We start from the raw sequence: 23572 nt of genomic DNA on the forward strand, positions 1-23572 counted from the left end.
AAGGATATGACATTTCAGTGTGGTCACAGTGGTGTAGTTAAAGTTGATCTCTAAAAGCATCAGTACACAGCGGCGTCAACACGAGCAACTTACACAATTTGACTCTGAACGACTGAAAATGAGCAAGAGGAACAGCACAGGTATTGAGATTAATTTCATTACAACAACAACTAACACACACATTGCAGTCATGTGAGTAATTAGGAAACATTTATCTTCATGTCTGTCGTGTTCAGGAATTGATTCTGTGAAGAACAGAAGATACAAAAAAGCGACAGTGTGTTTGGTGCTGCAGTGTGCTCTTCTGGTTGAGGCGATCATATTGCTGGGTCTCGAACTCAGAACAAAGACTGATCAGTATGAAAACAGTGAGGAAGACTTCATCCAAAAGAGGAACAAGCTACTTGTTGAGATCCAAGACTTGTTAAAAAAGAAGGATGCATTAGTGAATAATAATGACAACATGACTAAACAAAATCACCAGTTAAATGAGGAGAAAGAACTACTGTCAATACACCTTCATCAAATGGGTAATCTTGAACTTCACTACAACTACACAAATGTTTAGATTTCATTAAAATGAAGGAGTGTTTCTGTTGTGTGTACCAGCTGTTATTAGTAAGTTTCAGTTTAGTGTAGACGAGAACAAACAACTCATAATTAAACTGGTTGTGTTACCAGATGGATGGAAGTGCTATCAATCCAGTTTATACTATATTTCCTCTGAGCGGAAGAACTGGGCTGATAGTAAAGAAGACTGTTTGAAGAGAGGAGCACATCTGATCATCATAAACAACAGAGAGGAACACGTGAGTGACACATAAGCCGTGTTTCCATTGACTGTGCAACTGAATATGTATGCATTTTCTTTTGTTATGTGAAATGACAAATACCAGTTTGACTCAGTGATTGATGTGCACTCCTGACACAAATTAACAAATTACTGTCACTGTAACATTTTTTATTGTAAAACATTGGTCAAAATGTAAAATCTCTTAAGTCTTTGTGTAAAGACCAAACATCTGCTGCATGCTGTCATGCTCATTTTGCCTTCTAGCTAGTTTTCAGTCAGCTGGTGAAATGGTGGGGTTGTGTGACGCAGGGTTGATAACTCTCACGCATTCAGCATGAGATTCAAGCAATTGACACTGTTCTCCCGATCTCACGCCACACATCCTTATCTGACACAGTGAAAAAACATTGCGGAGCAAAGAGGACACAGTCAATGCACTAAATCACTAAAAGTCTTAGCTTTCAAATTTTTCAAGTATTTATAATATGTCGTAACAGATCGATGTAGCACCTCAGATCAAGTGAATCGGGAATGCACTTGAACCAATTATCTCTTCCGTTTTACTACTTGTTACAGGACAAAATAACATACATGAACATCAGAAGGTATATTAAAGAACCACCAGTACAACTTTCTGAAATGTAACATGTCTCAAGTAATCGCTCAATCATTGTTTCAATCGTGGATAAAGCAGCTTGTAAACAATCTCACGTAACGTTACATTGATCTCAGAAAAGCCATAAACTGTACAGTTAACAAGAAAAATAAACTAGCGAGGAGCCTTTTGCAACATTAGTTGAAAAATATTTTTTTATCTTTGAGAAAAATGAACATGTAGGGTAAGGTACAACGAGGCTAAATAGAACACATGCGATAATATGATAGCAGGAAAAATGTATAGTCCTACAGGCCTATGTTCTAACTGAACATTGATGGATCAACACATTTTGTGGGAATATAAATCATTAAAGCAGTTTGTTTTGTCTAAAAATCGTATAAATATACGAGGTGGCGAGTAGCACCTTTTACCCCACTCTGCGGGTAAAAGGCTCATCATGATGGGGCAAAAGGCCCCCATTATTGACACAAATACTTTAGCTAAAGTAATATGTTTTGCATAATATCTAATACTTTTTCAAAACATTCACTTCAGCAAAGTTTGTACTATTTTATGTGTATTTCAATAAATAAAGGACATTTATTATTGTTTAATAAATATATATCAAAATGTGCGTGAAAGACAAGAATGGTCGACAACTACATCGCAGGTGTGAGATCTTGAAACTGGCAAGACTATTTCAAGGAGATATCCAACATCAAATTCTCACATTTACCGATTCCTGAAGGCATCCCAAATGCCGGCCCAATCCCTCGTATTACAACTGAAGTTGCAAAAGCCATTGAAAGAATGAACTCCAAAGCACCAGGCTTTGACAATCTGCCAGCGGATTTTTGGAAATTGAAGGAGCTGTGTGTCACCATGATTGAATGGCTAGCAACCTTCTTTTATGCTATCATTGACTTTTGCCATGTACCAACTAACTGAACCACAATCATTATAGTCCCTATTTTCAAGAATAAAGACAACCCAACAGAATGTTCCAATTACTGCCCTACACCCGCCTCCTGAAAAACTCATTAACTGGGTTCAAATGCTCTATGAGAACAGCAGCAGTCATGTGAGATGTGCAACTGGCATTTCTGATAGCTTTCCTGTGAAGGTTGGTGTACACGAAAGGCTCAGCAGTGTCGCTCGCTTCTCTTCACCATGGTCATGGAAACCATCATTCGAGACCTGGAACAGGGTGTCCCATGGGCCCTGCTATATGCTGATGACATTATGCTGGCTGCCACCATCCGAGAAGAACTGGAACACCAAATCCAGGTATAGAATGACCGCATCAGCAAATATGGCCTCCGCCTCAACATCAAGAAAACTGAATATTTGGAAACCAATCCTTCTGATAGCAATATCCTGGTCAGTGGTGAAGTCCTGATAAAGATAAACAGCTTTAAGTACCCAGGATTGCACCTGTAAAGTGGCGGTGGTATCAATAACAAAGTGTTTGGGAGGGTGAACGCGGCCTGGATGGACTGGAAAGAAGTCACTGGAGTTTTATACGATAAACGTATACCAATCTGTCTCTAGTAAAACATATATTGAATGGTAGTACATCCTACCATCCTACCTGCTGTAATGATACAATCCGGTGGCAAATGGGTGTTGCACGAATTACGGAGAAAATGTGGCAAAGGCGTCTTTAGTGGTATGGCCACTATACCACTGTTGCTAACACTGCCTACCACTTAATGGTGGATGGGAAACGGCCACATGGACGACCAAAGCAAAGATGGCAGGGTACAATTGATGGAGATATGAGGATCGCCAAAATCCCCAAAATTAATATGAGGATCCGAACCGGGCGCTCGACCGTGCAAAATGGCATGCCAAGATCCAAAGTGCGGACTCCACACTTAAATAAATATATATATTAAAATAAAATATTTAAAAACTAAAGAATCTGAAAGCTTTGAAGGAGATCCCATAAAAATGTAATATGGCATTACAGTAGTAATAATAAATATTTTTTATTTTATGATATGATTAATATAATATTTGTATGATATTTTATGTGGCAAGTTTTGTGCCATCTAGTGGTTCAGAAGAGAATCAACTGCGCATTTAGCACCTTTAGCCCTGTTGTACCTTACTTATATATCAAAATGAATCGATACTGAGTAGAGATCAATATCGAATTGCAAGCTTATAAATATAATCGTGAATCCTGAAAGTGGAAAAGCGGCTACGGATTAATTGATTCAGATTCATGATTCATTTACTTACATTAGATGCGTGTTAGGTTTTTTGTTTTTACATTTTACAAAATGATTTCACTCCTATTCTATTAGGAGTTTTTTAAAACTGATGATTGGATTGAAAACGGAATCTGGACTGGTCTGACTCACAGTGATGTGGAGGGCACATGGAAATGGGTTGATAACAGCACACTGGCCCCTGGGTGAGAAAACACTGAACTGAACTGATTATTACAGTATCTAATAAATTATTCTTACAGTCAGTATCATATCACACAGAAAGCAGCACTGAACATCTAATGCTGATCTGTATTTTCAGCTTCTGGGCGCCTGGAAAGCCAAAAAGTAACATTGACAAAGAGGAAGGCTGTGCTATGCTGAATCCATCAGGGTTGAATGATTATCCATGTAATAATGATTTAAAAAGGCTATGTGAGAGAAAAGCATCTTAAAGGCTCAAAGATCACCGATGGCCCAAGATTATTGTTGTTCAACATCCATTCCTATGTGTTATATATCTATAACACAGACACCATATTTTTATACATTTAAGTTATATTCTTAATATAAATATTATATATATATATATATATATATATATATATATATATATTTTATGTTTGAGCTTATATACAGTATCTCCATATTAAAAACAGACTGAGTCTTGAACTGTAAACTCTCTAGTGTTGACTTTCTAAATATATGTTGGTTATGTGTCTATTCAGAATGACTTATGAGCAGCAACCTTTTTATTTTCGGTATGTCATTTATGCCCCATTTGCCAAAATGGGGGGGTGTAGAGTAAGGGGTTAAAACAAAATATGATAAAATGTGATTGCTAATAGGAAGCATGTAAAAAAATTGTCTTTGTAAAAAATAGTTGTACTTTTTTGTAAGCTACAAGTTCTGCTGTAATCATCTTCATTATTAAATCATTAAGCAGAATAACTTGTGTTTCTGTTATATTTTACAGTTTCATGTAGATTCTCTGCAGTTTTCTGTTGTTTTAATATGTATAAGCTAGAAGCGCTACTCAACATTTATAATAAAACTGTTATACTCCCGATATTTCAATTCCAGTGATGCCAAACGACCAAACGATGAGCTCCAACACACATCAGATCAAGAGTCTGCAGCCTCACACTAGGAACAACAGACTGATGTTAATGCAAGGCTAACGGCTAAATCTGGCTAATATTCACTTCCTAGACAAAAAAAAAAAAACATGACGTTGTTTGAGGACACAATAGAAATTTAGGGAATGTTCAGTCTTTATTTCCACACATACATGACCTGAAAGCAGTTTATCTCTTGATAATGCACTTAGTGTGCTTTACAACAGCATCAGTCTGCTTTTAACTTATGGCTACCTGACATGAGCATGCAAATGCTGTGATATATTACTGACGTCTTATGTGAGGAAATGTCTTTTAGTAATAGAAACCACTTATTAGTTTCACATCCTCAAAAATGTTTTTATTTTATTTTATTTTTTAGAAATGTTCGTGAAAAGCTTCCCTTAAAGATGCACTCTTTTTAATTTATTTCGCATCCAAATATTATAAAGAAATTAAAAGTAATTTCAAAATTTGTTACAAATCATGAGATAAAGACTCATACAAGTATTTTGATCATATCTGTAGCTTCCTTAGGCACAAACGGTCTGACCGACATGTAAATGCTCATTTTATCAACACAGGATATGAAGAAACACAACTCTAGTTGACTTCACCGCAGCTTACAAGATGGAGATATTGTGAAATTCATGTTCATTTTCAATACATATTTTACTTTTAGATTGATATCATTTATAATAAAAAAAATATAATAAATCTGCAGCATTGCAGACCATCAGCAACATCCAACACGTTTGATATTACCGCTCACTGACCAATGAACTTTAGCATGATTCAATCTGGCTTGCTATCGTAACAGCTCTATCCAGTGTGAGATCAGTTTCTAGTGAAAGTCTCTTGCGTATTCGTGGGCTAAGCACAATCTTTACTAACTGATCACAAATCATTTCATCAATACTGGCACAGAACTTGCATGAAAAAATAAGCAAAGCAGCAATGTAGTGTATAACTGTCTCGTGAGGCGCCTGACAGCGTTTACGGAAGGCACGTTCAGTTATGGTAACTTTTGGCACGAAGTAGGCTTTCAATGTGTTAGGCAATGAGTAGAAAATACCCTGTGTGCCAAGGCAGTGAAGCAGTACAGCTCAGTCTTTCATCCGGCCAGGCATCCCCTGTATCATCAATAACTCATACCTGTAGGTAATTTTCAAAGATCCGCAGCACACTCTGGACAGGCACGTTAGCAACAGGAATCTTCTTGACCAACAATAGCGAAAAATGCCTAATCCTCATCGTCAATTTGTGGTATCTGTCAGGAGTTAATAAGCAAACCACACGAGACTGGAGTAGTGAACTTCATCCATCTCGTTTACTCATCAATTAGTTTTACTGAGTGATTATAGAAGATATTGGCATGTTTCTTTAACTATGTATGACACATGCTACAGTATGTTCACACTTTGCTTTCTGTTTTCATTTAACTGGGGTCAATTCTTCATACCTCGCTTAATACATCTGGGACGATTTGACAGATAACTGATCATGATTGATTTGATTTGAACTGATTTTATTAAAAATATCTGAATTAAGTTGTCTAAGATTACTGTGCGTTCTTGTGTTCATTGGAAAGGACAGATATATCGATACCTGAAATCATGATCAGCAATGTAGCGATTGGCTGGCGGCAACATAATGACATCATATTTAAAAATAAAATCACACATCTGATGAAAAACTTGAATTGCTGGACCCTTTATAAGGAAACAGCCAAGCGACCAAAACAACACAAAAGTTATAATGGTTATGGCTAAATAAAATGTGTACTGTTTGCTACATGATTCCCAATTGCTTACATTATGTCACGATTGCACAGGCTTTACATTTTTATTGTTGTAATTAGCAATTCATTTTATTTGACATGTAAAGCAGATTTAGATTAAGGGTCAAGAACATCAAGAACACCTGCCTACATCAAACCACTGCCGTATTCTCGTCGCTTTATAAACTTAAGATTGAGCCACTGTAGTCACTTGGACTATATTAACGATGTCTTTAATACGTTTTCTGGGCCAGCAAGTTATAATGCCTTAGAAGCCTATGGAGGAGTGATCCAGCTCTCAGATTTAATCAAAAATATCTTAATTTGTGTTCCGAAGATGAACGAAGGTCTTACAGGGTTGGAACAACATGAGGGTGAGTAATTACTGACAGAATTTTCATTTTTGGGTGAACTAACCCTTTAAGTATCAATTAAATATAAACACAGCCTAATTCTAATAAAAATTACAGACAATGAATGAAGCTATTTTTCGAATCAATAAATGTACATTTCAAATGAACTATGTTGGCTTGAGAAGGCTGAACCTCGAGCTGGGACTCGAACTCAGATCTTTTAAAGTGCATTTGCACCATGTGTTGTAGCGCAGCCCGCTGGGCCATTGTCTTACCACTGTTAATACTCCTATGCAAAGCTATACTCATTCATAATTTGTAATTTTATTACAAGTAGAAAACAACATAATACATAGGCCTATTAATAAATATTTTTAAAATGAAATACGGAGTATTAGTACTGTATTAAAGCGCAGTCCATGAAAAAGTAAATACAATTTTGATATTTACTGCACTGTTTGAATTTATTCTAAACAGCAAATGCTTACACAAATGCTTACATTTACTACAATTGGTTATGTGAATGTGATTTTTAAAAATCTTATTGATAGTATATTTTTTAATCTCCACATGGCGCAGTTGACTGCTACTCGCGAAAACGAGCTGTGACACATCCACTCCATAACATTTGAAAATTGATGGTTATAGCGCCACTTAGCACTTAAGAGCAGAAATGCATTTCCCGCCACAACCGGTACGGTACCCGCAGCGGCAAAAACACATTCTGGTTGAGTACCATCTGTGTGTGTTTTAGTTCTGTGACCTAGTTTTCAGTTCATTGCTATGGTTTCTCATTGATTTGGTTTTGTTACACCTGTTGTTAATTTGGTTTCATTCATATGTGTATTTAAGCCCTGTGTTTTTACACCAGTTATTTGGTTTCCTAGCTCCAATAGTGTTCAGAAAAATCATTCAATTTTTTTATATATATATATATATATATATATTTGTATATTGGGTGGTTTTGTTCACCATAATAAATGCAACTATTTCTCAACTAATGATTTTGTTATACAAAGATTATAACTGTAGTGAAGGAGTACATTTATACAAGAGCAACTTTTCATAATGATCTGCAGTAAATGAGTACAAGGAGAGTTATTTGTCTAGTCAGCAATAATTTTTTGCAAGTTCTTGTTTTCTAACAGGATATCACATGTTATTGACTGTTGACAGTTGTATAAAAGTAAAGGCTCAAAAGCAGAAGTGCATAAGTGTGCAGTCCATTTGAACAACTAATAATAATCTCACATTTAACAAAAGCAGACTGAATATGTCTTTTTACAGCAATATGAACATTCCCGGGAAACATGGGTTGGACAGAGAAGATGCAGAAGAGATGACTATCTATGCTAATACTGATCCTATAAATAGTTTTAATGTCAGGACAGAAACGGAGAACTCAGAAACCAAGAGTGATTCTGTGAGGAACAGAAGCTCCAGAGCAGCTGCAGTGTGTTTGGTGTTGCTGTGTGTTCTTCTACTGACTGCAGTCATAGTGCTGTGTGTTCACATCTATACAAAGAGCACAAACTACACAGAAGATAGAGACCAGCTACTAACCAACATTACCAACCTCGCAGAAGAGAGAGAGCAGCTACTAACCAACATTATCAGCCTGATAGAAGAGAGAGACCAGCTACTGACCAGGAACATGCATTTGACAAAAGAGAGAGATGGATTATCATCAAATAACAGTGACCTTCTTAAACAAAGAGACCAGTTCAAGCAAGATAAACATGAACTGTTGAAAATGGGTAATCACAAACTACAAACTAAAAAGACCATGTTTTGTTTTACATAGTACATATAGGATTTTTTTAGGAGCAGCTAGTTAAAAATAAGTTTGGTAGATCAATGAAAAAGTGTTAATAGCTGAAATTGCTTGTGTTTACAGATGGATGGGTTTATTATCAATCCAGTTTTTACTTCATTTCCTCTGAGAAAAAGAGCTGGACTGAGAGCAGAAGAGACTGTACAGAGAGAGGAGCAGATCTGATCATCATAAACAACAGAAAGGAACAAGTGAGTGAAAAAAGATTGGAGGAAGAGAGAGAGGGAAAAAGAGAGAAAGTTTGTGCATGTGACAGTGATCCATCAGATAGGGGGCACTAAAGTTTGCGATGGATTGCTGCACGTTGTGTATGGGTGTTCAGCAATGAAGAAATTAAACTATACATGTCTCATTCATTCTACTAGGAGATTGTAAACATGATTTCTGGTGATGCTGAAATCTGGATTGGTCTGACTGACAGTGTTGTGGAGGGCACTTGGAAATGGGTTGATGGCAGCACACTGACCTCTGGGTGAGAAATCATACATTTAAATACTATTACTTTAATAAATTATTCTCACAATCATTAACATATCACACAGAAAGCAGAACTGAACATCTAATGCTGATCTGTTGATGCAGTATATGGAGGTCTGGAGAGCCCAATGGACAAACATCAGAGAACTGTGCTCTAATTCATGCACCAGGGTGGAATGATCATCGATGCCATGAAGCGTACAGATGGTTTTGTGAGAAGAAAATGTGATTCATTTCATTTAATATTTTAAATTATAGTCATTACTTGAGATTTCAAGTTTATATAATATAAACATTGGAAAATCCCCCTCCTCTCTCAGCAGGTACAAATAACAGTTTTTACACTGAGTGAGACCATTGTTGTCCTTCGTGTCAAAGTAGTGCAGGAGTTTGGAGCACATCAGAAATAGAACTCTATTGCATTGTGCCTGGTCTAGACAGTGTTAGTAAAAACTACTGTCAACTGTAAAATAGTTGTAGTTAAATTTACTTTTAAGATAGTTTCTTCTACAAGTCCTACTGTAAATAATCATTTCCATTATTAAATCATTAGGCAAAATAATTTGTCCCTATTATATTTTATTGTTGCATGTGCACAGCTTCTCAAGTTTTCTGCAGTTTTAACTCTTTCCCTCCCATTGACGGCTAATGAAACTGCCTAATGTTACTGAATGAAATGTCGACCCATGATGAGCTATAGGACTGTGCAAGCATTAGGGGTGTTGATGGACTCTTTTGATCATCGTTCTGAATCCGATCCAAATGTAGTCTTTGACAAAAATGTGATTTTCTCAGCTTTTTGCTGAAAATGCTACTTTTTTTATGAAATGTACCCACATTCAAGTGTTGATTAAAAAAAAAGAATGCATGAAGCTAGAATAAAAGTATTTTTTGTGGTTTAAAAACAGATGGTCTGTTCTGTCTTTTGATATATTGCATTTTCAGATATTCGTGCAACAAAATATTCTGTGGGCCATGAAATGTTTGTAAAAATGATCAAAAACGCTGGCAGTGGATGGCAACTGTTTTTAAAAACGCTGGCAGGGAAAGAATGAATATTTATGGACTAGAAGGGCTACTCAACATTCATTCTAAAACTTATACTTCCGATATCTCAATATAGGGCTGTGCGAGCTAAAACAATTATCACGATATAATGTTTCATATCGTTCAGTATCGATAATTATTGACATTTTTTTAAACCTTTGAAACGTAGAACAATCAAGGCAAACTTTGAGGTATGATCAACATCTGTAATAAGTAGGGGTGTAACAGTTCATAAAATTTGGTTCGATATGACACAGTGGTGTCACGGTTCGGTACGTTTTCGATACAGCAAAAAGAAAGAAATGCCAGAGATATTTCCTTGATTTAAAAAAAAATATATATATATTTATTAAAAAAATAAATTAAAATATATATATTTAAATAAGTGTGACTTTTCCTACATCTTGAAACTTTTAGTTTTATAAATGGGGGTAATCTTTGAAGGATGAACAAATAATGTTTTGGTCATCACATTAAAAATAACATTTAAATATGATAAAATTTGAGTTTTGAAGTGCTGGAAAAAGATGTGTGATGTACTTTACTATTTAAAGTATTTTACTATTCCTGCCAAACTTTCATGGTTACAGTTAGTGTTAGCCTACTACATTAAATCCATGGTGAATGTTGCTGATCTGTGGACTTAAAGTCTATAACTAGTTCATTTATGGCACAATGTTTCCCCTGGTTTCCACATCAGCGCCGTTTTATCCGTTAATAATGGAGAAATTTGAATGTTTCTCACTAACATTAGATCTCACATCGATGTTATTACTTCTGAGGCGAATTCAAATGCTTTCTTTACTGGATGTCTTAGCGCTGTGTAGTAACAGGGTCGCTTAAACAAGATCGGCTAGCGCTGCACTGACATTGGTCCAAACTGAGCGTGAAGCACAAAATAGTAGCGCAGTTTTCGTTCCACTTTCATTACCTTTGCCATATGATGTTGGGCAACGTTGTGGTGGTCGTGCCATCTTTAACTTCGCAGTCCACTTATGAATCACAGTTGAATGGTACGCACCTTCAGTCAACATGATGTGGAGTGCGCGGTTCATGGTTGCATAGCAACGACAGATGCCACGGAAGCGCAAACGCTTTGGAAAGAACGCGACAGCGGCACAGCCGTGCTTTCTACACGTGTTTAGACGCGATATGTGAACGGCCCCTAAGATCTATGGGCATTTTAATGAAAATATCGAGCGCTACATCGAACATTTTTTATCTCGTTACCAACAATGGTGTACTGTCGATCAATACCGATACCGTTTTATCACCCAGCCTGATCTCAATACCAGTGATGGTAGGCTAACGGCTAAATCTGGCAAATATCCACTTCCTAGACAAAAAAATTAATAATTTCCTATGATGTTGTTTGAGGATACAGCAGAAATTTAGGAAATGTTCAGTCTTTATTTCGACACATGCATGACCTGAAAGCAGTTTATCTCTTGATAATGCACTTAGTGTGCTTTACAACAACATCAGTCTGCTTTTAACTTATGGCTGCCTGACATGAGCATGCAAATATGCAGTGATATATTACTGATGTCTTATGTGAGGAAATGTATTTTAGTAATAGAAACCGCTTATTAGTTTCACATCCTCTAAAAGGTTTTTTTTTTTTTTTTTTTTTTTTGAAATGTTCGTGAAAAACTTCCCTTAAAGATGCACTCTTTTTAATTTATTTTGCATCCAAATATTATAGAGAAATTAAAAGTAATTTCAAAATATGTTACAAATCATGAGATAAAGACTCATTAGGCACAAACGGTCTGACCGACATGTAAATACTCATTTTATCAACACAGGATATGAAGAAACACAACTCTGCTTCCTAGTTGACTTCACCGCAGCTTACAAGATGGAGATATTGTGAAATGCATGTTCATTTTCAATTCATATTTTACTTTTAGATTGATATCATTTATAATAAAACAATATAATAAATCTGCAGCATTGCAGACCATCAGCAACATCCAACACGTTTGATATTACCGCTTACTGACCAATGAACTTTAGCATGATTCAATCTGGCTTGCTATCGTAACAGCTCTATCCAGTGTGAGATCAGTTTCTAGTGAAAGTCTCTTGTGTATTCGTGGGCTAAGCACAATCTATACTAACTGATCACAAATCATTTCAATCAGCTCTTGCAAAGCAGCAATGTAGTGTATAACTATCTCGTGAGGTTTTTTTTTTCCGCTGACAAAATGCAAGTTTGAGAGATGCCACCCCGACAAATCTCGCGAGAATCACGACTTGCTTTACGGCACAACGTCACATACATCAACAACATATAAAGCAGCCTCTATGGAAGACACTATCACACATTTCAGATGTGAATCATGGCAGAGTCGACGAAGAAAGCGTGGTTGGAAGAGTCAAGGAAAAAAACGGCAGCAAAGGATGCAACAGCGATCGTGAAACATTACCTCATCAGTAGACATCTTCGGAGGCTATCTGTGCCTGTTCGATGTCCGACGCTTCCATCCTACTGAACAGGTACCGGTATACAGGGGGGAGGGGATCAGGCCATGAGTGCAGAGACGGCTCTACATGAGTGCTATTTACGACAGTAACTTTAAATATAAGTACTCCACAGCGACTCTAGGGGTCGCTGTTTGACAAAAACTGAAAACTGCATAGTGTGCCTTTAATACATCTGGGATGATTTGACAGATGCCAGATTTTCTAATCATGATAACTGATCTCAGGCTAATTTGGTTCTTCAAATGAATTGGCGGTTTTTATTAAAAATATCTTGATTCAGTTGTCTGAGATTACTGTGCGTTCTTGTGTTCATTGGAAAGGACAGATATATCGATATTTGAAACCATGATCAGCAATGTAGGGATTGGTTGGCAGCAAGACAGCAACATGATGACATGGACCTTTATAAGGAAACCGTAGTATGATGAGCTGACTGCTGACTACTGAAAAGGGTGTTAATGAACTTCCATTTGTTGTGCATTATGCAAAATGGCTGTCATGGCACTATAAAATCAGACGACTTCCTGTAGATGCTTGTTTTAAGAAAAAAAAGACAAATTGATGAAAATGACCAATTGAATATTGCTGAACATACATGAAAGAATATTTCACCAAAAACAGCACTTCTGTCATCATTTACTTTGAACATCAATTTTTTTTTTGGTGAACTATACCTTTAAGTTGAAGCTTAAATAAACTCTCCTCTGATCTCCTGACTTCCTTCAGCTATGAAGGTCTTTTAAAGAGGCAAGCATTCAGATGAGACTAGGGCTGTGCGATGGTGTCGCAAAATAGCCTACATTGTACATTTTCATCATTTAGATGACTGCAATCTTACACGCCACCATGGAGATGCAGGCAGAAACGTGAATGACAGCATGAAGTGAAGGGGAGACAGAACCGGGTGGCTCTGAGTCCGAGCAGGAGAGGGACCAGCCAGGACCTCTGTAGCATGGACATGGTTTGGTTAACTTTCTATATGTTTGATTGACTATTTTATTTTGATAATTAACAGGCTGTGATGTCAAGTTAGCAATGATAGAATAAGTTGTGTGCGTATGAGGCGCCAGCGCGATCACTGGAATTTTTGTCCTTCTGAGGAACCTGTTACTCCGTAACATATGGTCATACGGATAGAAGCAAGACATGATTCAAAATTGTTGTAAGCTGGCGCTCAATCGGCCCAAAGCCAGCATCCGACCAGTGCGGAAGGTCTTTACGTGTTACTGTCTTTTCTCGAGGCAAAAGTATTTTTTGATTAAATGCAAAACATTTGAAAATGTATTTTCTCGTTATTTCATCTGACTCCATAAATGAAAAGGTTTTAATGATATCTGTGCATCATTAAATGTGAGCGAATGTTTGACTATTCCTTTTAACTCCTTAATGAAAATAATGTCAAAGAATAATCAAATGTAACAATTTATTATGTCAGGTAAATGTATCATGCCAATTTCATAATCAATTCAAAGATAATCAATACAAAACATCAAAAGCTCTGAATTAAAGAGAAAAGATGCGAACCCGACATTAAAATACATGATGCTGAATTCTTTGAGGTCCTTCAACATCATGGGCTCATCTGAGTAACAGAAGGCCCCGAATCCCCTGCTGCATTTTATTATATAGCCAGAACCTTTCACATGGAAACATCTGAATTTGCATTCTTTGAAGGAGTTGACACCTTTGGGTGTAGGGAGAACATTTGTCTAGAGACCCACCCCTCCTTGTGTGCCAGTTATCCCTAAACTCTTAAAAACCTTATTACCTTTTGTTTTACTTATTTGGAAATGAGACATTTGTACCAGTCGCAATGAGAACATTTCAAATGATACTAAATATGTTTAATACTCTTATGTTAATCATTCACATTAAACCATATATTCTTGGGTGAGTTTTTGGTGATCTTTGCATGGGGGAGAAGGAGAGGGGGATGAGGGAAAGAGATGTAGATTAGGATGACTCTGAGGTGAGACTTTCGTCTCAATAGTGCACAAGGGGGAGTTCAAATGTTAATTTCCAGAGAGGTCCTTTGTCCTCTCAGGGTCTGGTCGCTCTTCAACCAGACTGTCCAGCACCTCCTAATTTCTCAATTCGTACAGTTTTGTAAAGCTTTTGTAAAATACAGAAAACAAGCAGGATGCTGTTTTCTGCTGTCTGTTTCTTTCCTTTTGTTAATCTGTAATTATTTAAGTGAAATATACTATATTTCTCATATAGGCCTATATACAAATTTGTTATATTTTGTTTTTATTCTGTTTTCTCTGTTCACAGAAGCGCTTTAAGTGTGTGATGTGACGTTGTCTGAATCCATGTTCTACACTATCCTGCAATTTTCGCAGGTTTCAAAACACACAACAAGCTGCATATTACCCGATATTCATTTTCACTGAAATGTAGGCCTTTGTTTGACAGTTAGTGACGTATACAGTATATCCTCAGAAAAACAAACGTCAGCGCATTGCCATTGCAACTTTCTTATAATGACTTGACAGCTGAGCGCGGGCATTCACTCACGTTGAATAGGCTATGCGTCAATATCCCATTTGCACAGTCTGTACCATTTGAATTTGTGATTGGTTGACTGCCAAATTAAAATATTTAACAGAACGATAAAATAACGTTATTAATTAACAAGTTTACATTTGGCATTTTATATAGTAATATTTTATGTTGCACCTGTAATAATTTGTTTTTGAAAATTGTTGTATATTTCATTCATATTTTATATTTCTACATTCTTAATCAAACATTTTCCCAGAAGTTCTAATAAAGGGAGAAAAATAATCACATATGAATGAGTAGGCTATATACTTTGAAATGTAGAAAATAAATAGTCTTTTACATATATATATATATATATATATATATATATATATATATATATAAACTAATTGATTAAATTTACATAAAAGGTACTATATCGTGATATATATCGTTATCGGGATATGAGATGACTTATATTGTGATACGAGATTTTGGTCATATCACCCAGCCCTAGATAAGACTGTCTCTCCCAATTTGAGACAACCTAAATTATATTTTGAAGGTCATTAGAATGAAGAACATGAAATAAAATATGCTTTTGTATGTGTGTTGGCCTTTAACCAGCCTATAGACAGCTGGTGTCTCATAGAACTGCAGGTGATACTAAGTTTCTTACATTGTAAATCTGTTCTGAGGTCTTAAGCTTTATGTTCTGGAAACAAAGACAGACTGAAATATCAGAATCAATTCCAGGTGACTGTTTACAAAACTGTTAAATACATGTATGCATTAAAACACCTGAAGAAAGCCTGCAGTTGACTTCATCATGACACACATAATGAAAAATGTGCTCATATATCTCTGAAACCATTTGAAACTCATCTAGTCGACTCATTGGGGAAATATGCAGTGAACACACACATTTAATGTCAATACCCAATCAAGTCTAAAGGTAATAGAAACCAGGCACAAGTATTTGGGGCCATGGAAATGCCCTCTGAGGCCCTCACCTCTCTGCTTCATCAATTTACAACCTTTTCCAGGACTTCAGCAACCTTTATTGATTTCCAACTTTGATACAATTATTGGATATTTGTCCTGTACTTGAACTGAGAGACATTCAGGAGAGAAGGGTTCATAAATGGGTTTTGGGACAAAATAAATTTAGAAATGGCACTAAGGATGGAGGTGAAATTAATACACCAAAAACTCCTGAATATTAAACACATGACATGACAATCAGCCACTAGTACTAACTGAATCACTACAAATAAGTTGGTATGTATAAGCTAGCCATAGTAGCATTACAGCTTACAGTTGCCATGATGAAAAAAAAAAGAAAAAAAAAGAAACAATAGAGTTTTGCAGGTATGACATCACTTTGTAGGCCAAAACGCAGAAGCGAGTTAGCAATTTAGCATTTCCGGTTCCATCGTGCCAAAGTCCATGTTTTTTTAAATTTATTAAATGGGTTTTTGGTTAAATGGCTGAAATGTGGAGAACACAAGCTCTTGACACTTTCACATTTTATTCTACAACATAAAATACATCAGTATAACCCCACTCGTGATTTTTTAAGCTGTTATGTGCCTTGAAAAAGGCGGTTGAAAACAAGTGGCTAAATGACTACAGAGGCAGTCGGGGACATTAAACGTCATCACGCCGAACAGGTTAACTCAGTCCGCTTTTACAGCCTCGATATGCTCATAATTGTGCTCTTCTCAAACTTTCAGGGAAAATACTTTTAGATAAAAAAAAAAAAAACGATTGGGTTTTTGTTGAGGGAACCAATGTGATGATAACTACCAACTGACTCTATAAAAAGTAAACAAAATTTATACATTTAAAAATCTTGTTTCTTTAAAAAAATTGTTACTAAATATTTGCTTCCAAATTGTTCTACAAGAAAAATTTTGCTAAAAAATAATAGTGATAAAAAATAAGACTTATTTAAATAAAATAAAAATATGTTTCCAAAAGACTAGAAAAACACTGTTCCTTATTTTTTTTTAAATAAAATAATAAAATAAATTGTTGAATTATTATTATTTTTATTATTTAAAAAGCTAATGCTGCTTTAACAAAAAAACAAACAAAAAAAAAACAACAGGGAAAAACTAAATACAATAAATGACAAAAAATTAAACCATACAATTTTATAAAATCGCACAGGTTCTAAAACTTTGCTTTGTTTGCAAATAAATGAATCGATTAATTAAATAAATAAATTTAAAAAAAATCATTTTTGCCTCAGGGTCACTAAAAATATCACCAGTGCAAGTCAGAATCTGTACTGCTGGCCCGTTTGGGGTGGCTGAAAAAAAAAAAAAAAAAAAAAAACTATGTTGTGATTGTCGAGCCCTGACAAGGTCACAGCAATCAGCATGTACATTCCTGCAGCGTTTTGTGTAATCTTCTTAACCTGAAACAATTTCCGACAATAACATGCGACCATAAGCCAACACTATTAGAGATAATGAGACATTTATTCAAATGTGATTGCATGACTCTCCAACCTAATCTGGGTTAAATACAAACACCCATTAAAAGGCCTTGCAGTGGCTTTGTTTGAACGAGATTGTGACTATAGTGACAGAGTGTGTTGGGTTAATTATGGCCGTCGTCCACTATTAGCAGTGACGAGGCCACATTCCACCGGTCTGTTCTGATAACTTTTGGCCGTCTGTGTAATGAATTGCAATTCAGTGCGGAGAGGAAGCTGTGTATCAAAAACAATTAGACTCGATCACACTGACTCATAATCACCCTAATTATCTGTATTTGCATCCTGATTAAAATATTTATCTGCTATGATAAGATGCCACACTGTATTTATTTGAGACGGACTGCAGCGTGCGGTTTAAGACAGATGGAAGATGGCTAGATAAAGAGACAAATGAAGGAATATCAGGAGGATACAATGACCCGGCAAATCCGGGGAAGTTTTCCGAGGCCTCTCGAGCCCTTGTTGGCAATTACTGACAACTAAAACACAGCCTGACAACAGTAAATCCTCTTGCCAGATCATTCAGTGTAACACCTCATGATTTGAGATGGCCCGGTCACTTTGTGTCATTCAGTAACTGTCAAGTTCAGACCAAGCAGCCACAGAAATTGCTATGGGAAAATGGCATGGACCAAAAAAAAATGCTCAAAGAGGAGAAACCTGATTCCATCAGAAAGAGGAGAGATAAATGGATTCTATGTAAAGGTTGTTGAGAGTGAAGCGAGAGAGAGACACGCCGCAGATAAACAGCAGCTCGTGTGTGAGACAGACAGAGTGAGAAAAAAAGGAAACGCCTCTCAACTCTGTGATTTAACGGTCCGGAGAGCCGTGCCCGGCGGCAGACGGGGAAACAGTTGGCATGCCTCTCATTACGGTGTCATGCTAGTGTCCCTCTCTCTCTTTGCCACCTGTCCAGCATACCTAATGCCACCCTGGCACTCTGCCACCTCCATTGGCTGACATCATCAAAGCGAGCGAAGGTGGGGCGTCACCCCAGACTGGCAGCAAAGAGATAGGAAGTTGTCTACTGCCATATGTTTTTGCCCTTCCAAACCACAGGTCATTACTGCCACTTTTTTTTAATTATTTAAGTTTAATTAACCCGTCTATGTGGTCCCTCTTATGGGCCAATAGCTTGATCCTGACAGAAGCCGAGGGTCTTTAGAAGTGCTAAGCGTTTGTGAGATCACAGAAAAGCAGTCTGTAATCACATCGTCTCCACAGAATGCTCAACACCATGTCTGACAAAACTGTTGGACAGCATCAAACCCCAACAGCTTGACAAAGAGACAGTACTTTCTTCACAATGTGCCGTTATAATTAATGTTGAGAACTGAGAACCAATTGATTTTCATTACATACTGTACAGCAAATGATTCACATGCAAAAGTCTTACGAGCTGACAAATTTTAAACATACAGCATGACGAGTAAAGTCTGTTTCCCAAGTTAATTGTTTTACTTTTTTTAAATTTTCATTTTTAATGAATCAAAAGCATACAGCAAATCTGATTCCTGAGTTAGAGACTCTTACAAATGGCTCTTTTTTAGGAATCATAATCATTCATAACAACCAGTGAAGTCTGATTCTCAAGCTAATGGCTGTTAAGAGTTGACTCTTTTTAGTGAATCAAAAACATACCTACATGGAGTCAGACTCCTTAGCGAATGACTTATGAGAAGGGGTGGGACAATTTATCGATAGGGTGATGTATCGTTGTCCTCCGTGCGATACGAGAATCGATACGCTGGCGCCAAGTATCGATATTTAATTAATAAAATAATGTGCTCTAAATAGATTTATCTGCTCCCAGCGTCGCTACTTCACGCTCCTCAAGGTGGCGCTCAACACATAAATGAGAGAAACGTGAACATAAGTTAACTAGCCTAAGAAAAAGAAACATCCCTTTTTTAACAGGATGGCAGACAGCAGTGGGAGTAAAATAATACATGTTTAAGTTCAACGACTGGATGCACTTCGGCTTTTGTACCATTGATGGGACAGACATGTTGTAAATAGACGTCTCTGACGCTCTTCACCGGGCACTTACACAGGTACCCACGGAAGCATTTGAAAGCAGGCATCTTTCAGCGGATCCCTAATATATCCACTGATAGACGCCACTTTCAAAGCTCCCGTGTGTATCTGTGTAAGCGCTCGATAAAGAGTGTCAAAGACGACATGTTTTTGAATCGTTGATCATTGTAGCCAATCACAGACATATAGGTTGAGCGCGTGAACACAATGGCCAATCAGACGTGTTTAAGAATCCGCTCAAAAGTGCTCAAAATGCTGAGGGGAAATGCTGGTATCCTCACATTGTTACAATTTTAAAACACCCAAGTCAGTACCTTTGACAACACTCTTCCCAGATTTATTTTAAGGAAGCTGGTAAACACTGAAATGTTCCCAGGTTTAAATAAAATAGGTTGGTAAATTTTTAAATGTACCAGGTTTATATAAAACAAGTCGATAAGCAGTTAAATGTGTCAGTTTACACACAAAGATTAAGCTTAAGTTTAAGTTATAAGGATAAAATGTTTAATTTACTTAAAATGTTAAATGAAATAGACTGAATAAATTAAATTTACAGACTGAACAACTTTTTGTGCTGTTTTATAACAGTTTGGACTTGAATAAAGAGAGAAGACCTGCAATTAACCTGTTTAAAGGCATTTTATGTTCATTGACAGATATCGTGATGTATCATTATAGGATTGTCTAGGAATATATCAATTATCGCAGAATTTGCTGTATGGTGATATTATCAGTATTGTGAGCCGTGTAACAAATTCACAAACAAATGACTAACAAATGATTTTTTTAGTGAATCATAAATATTCAGCACAATTGTTAATGGATTGGTTAATGGAGTTAATGGCTCTCACTAGCCAGTGAAACCACTTTTAGTGATTCAAAAAACATACACCTCAACCACTGAAATCAAATTCCCAAGCAAATCACTCTTACAAATGGTCCATTCATCATGAGCAGTTAAGTATGATTCACAAGAAAATGAGCTTGGCTGGTAATAATGTACATTTTTGATTCACTAAAAAGCAAATCAAAAATCATGTTTTTGATTAGCTTTTTAGTGAATAAAGCATAAGCAGTATAGTCTGATTCCCAAACAAGTGACTCTTATGAGTGATTTTTATTCCCTTCCCTACAGAAAATATAATACATGGAAAAAGTTACAGATAACAAGATTCAGCCAGTCAACAGCAGGAGCTTGTAATCTAACACTAGCGCAACCTATTAATAACCTTCCCACAATCAATATGCACATTAGTACTCCTGTATAATTCAATACAAATATAATTCAATATGTCCCTTGCACTAAAAAGCCCATATTAGGCTATATTAAGAAGGATATGAAACCATATCATACATTTCAGTTCTTAAATTGCTCCCCCTATGGACATGAACATCCAAACCTCCATGTAATTAGAAACTTTTTTGTTTAAACTTTCTGCCATGACCTTTTGACAGCCTTGTAAACAAATGAACAAGCATTCCCTCCCCTCCACTATTCCCATGCAGCAAGGCCTCTTGGGTGATGTAGTCCATACTTGTAATACTGAAGAGCCTGTCTTCTCAGGTGTACATTTTCTTTTTCATTCTCTACAATACTCTGTAAGGCAAAGCTGTCCTAAATGCAATTACTGTACACAGCAGAGCGGAGCGGAGAGTGTCCGCAGGGATCGCTGGTAAACAGGATGCAGTCAGGGGGTGCAGGAGTTCTGCTGCTACCTAATTTAATTGGCGCAGCTACTCAGCTAGCCCCAGGTGACCGCTACATGGAATCTTTATAAAGAATACGGTTAAATCACTCTAGGCTATACTGATGCATCTTTTTTTTCAAGATCCCTTCGTGCTGAGTTTTTTTTTTTTATTATTGCTTTCGCTCCATCCCAGGGAGGAACTGTTGTCGGCATGATGAGTTTATAAGGAAGATATTAAGAGTGTAAACAGTGATGGTACCGCTGAGATGAAAAATAAAGAAGAGAAATGGTTTGCAAGGAAGAGAGAAACCATGACAAAGAAAGAGAGGATGGTAACTGAATCCAAAAAGCCTGCTGTTATTTCTTAGTTGTAAGATGCGGATGAAAAATTATTGCACCAAGGCAGCCCATACTTCAAAATCTTTATGAAGAAGAATTTAAGTGTTAATCACTCAAAATTATCAATTAGAAAATTAAAGCTGCGGGCAATAATTATATACCCGTACATAAGTTGATTTAAGTTTGTATACACAAAGCCTGAGATTTTATGGGGACATATTATATGTCACGGATCGCACACAAACTGGTAAGATCCAATTGCAATTTATTAGTGTAATCCGAAATCATAATCCAAGTCAGACAAAAGGTCAAAATCCAACAAAGGCAGTCCAGAAAACACAGAGGCATGGAGGCATGGAGGCATGGAGGCATGGAGGCATGGAGGCATGGAGGCATGGAGGCATGGAGGCATGGAGGCATGGAGGCATGGAGGCATGGAGGCATGGAGGCATGGAGGCATGGAGGCATGGAGGCATGGAGGCATGGAGGCATGGAGGCATGGAGGCATGGAGGCATGGAGGCATGGAGGCATGGAGGCATGGAGGCATGGAGGCATGGAGGCATGGAGGCATGGAGGCATGGAGGCATGGAGGCATGGAGGCATGGAGGCATGGAGGCATGGAGGCATGGAGGCATGGAGGCATGGAGGCATGGAGGCATGGAGGCATGGAGGCATGGAGGCATCAAACAAGGACTCCGTAACAAACACTAAACAGGCAGGGTATATATAACACAGAACTAACAATGATAACGGGGAACAGCTGAGTGCAATAATGATGGGGAACAGCTGAGTGCAATGATACAGTGATGGGTACAGACAAGGATTGTGGGGAATGCAGTTCATAATGTGGATGACACCGTGGGGAAGAGGACCTCTAGTGGACACCCAGGGAACACAAACCAGACACTGTGACATTATAGCTGCCATTAAGATATTTTATATATAGGTTTAAGCAATTTAATTGCTTATGTTGTTTTTTTGCAGTCAGGTTTTGTGTTGTTTCCTGTTGAATTCAAGCCATTTATTGACATACAAATGCAAATATCTTACAAGTAACGTTTAAGTGTTAAAACAAAACCCTACAAAACGATTATAAAATATATATATATATATATTTATTTATATTTATATATATTTGGATGTTATAACAACAATAAATAAATAAGCAAACAAACTTAAACTACCGTTCAAAAGTTTGGGGTCAGTCAGATTTAAAAAATAATAATTTAGAAAACTGTTATTCAGCATGGATAATTTTTTTTAATTAAAAGCGACAGACATTTCTGAAGGATCATGTGACACTGAAGACTGGAGTAATGGTTGCTGGAAATTCAGCTTAATTTTTAAATCAAATAAATGCAATGTATGAATTGTACACACACAATCCTAAACATTGGTTTGGTTCACATCTATTTACACACACACAGAGCTTAGTGAACTTTTTAGTATACAATTTCTGAGATCCTAATGATTCATCTTCAGTAACCAACACAAGTCCTGCTCTTCAGATCACACTCACAGCTCTGGAGAACCTTCATAATAATAATAATAATAATAATAATTATAATATGTTTATTTTATATAGCATCTTTCAGAATACTCAAGGTCGCTTTACAATTAAGTTCAAATAAACATGATATAAAAACGATACAAATAAACTGAGATGGATAACACATAATAGATAGAGGTACATATACTGTACATAAAAATCAGATCATAGAGTCAGGGGTCAGGGAAACAAGTAGCAAAAATATATTTTTAAGGTGGGTTTTGAAATCGTGTAATGATGAAAGGTCGCGGATGTGTTG

At 36.7% G+C, this 23572-nt stretch overlaps 3 protein-coding genes across 8 annotated transcripts in view; 2 read left to right on the forward strand and 1 right to left on the reverse strand.

The window, feature by feature from the left end:
• Positions 1-23572, reverse strand: part of cadm2a (cell adhesion molecule 2a) — a 467971-nt gene that overhangs the window by 198472 nt on the left and 245927 nt on the right. The gene's annotated exons all lie outside the window — the stretch shown is intronic.
• On the forward strand, positions 75-4238 carry LOC311076710 (C-type lectin domain family 4 member E-like). The gene is made up of 5 exons (XM_084105103.1): positions 75-140; positions 237-530; positions 682-809; positions 3704-3813; positions 3930-4238. Exons 1-5 carry the CDS (start codon positions 119-121, stop codon positions 4060-4062), a joined length of 687 nt encoding a protein of 228 aa, XP_083961229.1. The 5' UTR covers positions 75-118; the 3' UTR covers positions 4063-4238.
• On the forward strand, positions 8048-10074 carry LOC311076711 (uncharacterized protein). Its single transcript, XM_084105104.1, has 4 exons — positions 8048-8615; positions 8756-8883; positions 9058-9164; positions 9275-10074. The coding sequence occupies exons 1-4, from the start codon at positions 8132-8134 to the stop codon at positions 9396-9398; spliced, it is 843 nt and encodes a 280-aa protein (XP_083961230.1). The 5' UTR covers positions 8048-8131; the 3' UTR covers positions 9399-10074.

The sequence above is a fragment of the Abramis brama genome (assembly GCF_963993115.1).
Source record: "Abramis brama genome assembly, chromosome: 25".
In the NCBI taxonomy this organism is placed as follows: domain Eukaryota; kingdom Metazoa; phylum Chordata; class Actinopteri; order Cypriniformes; family Leuciscidae; genus Abramis; species Abramis brama.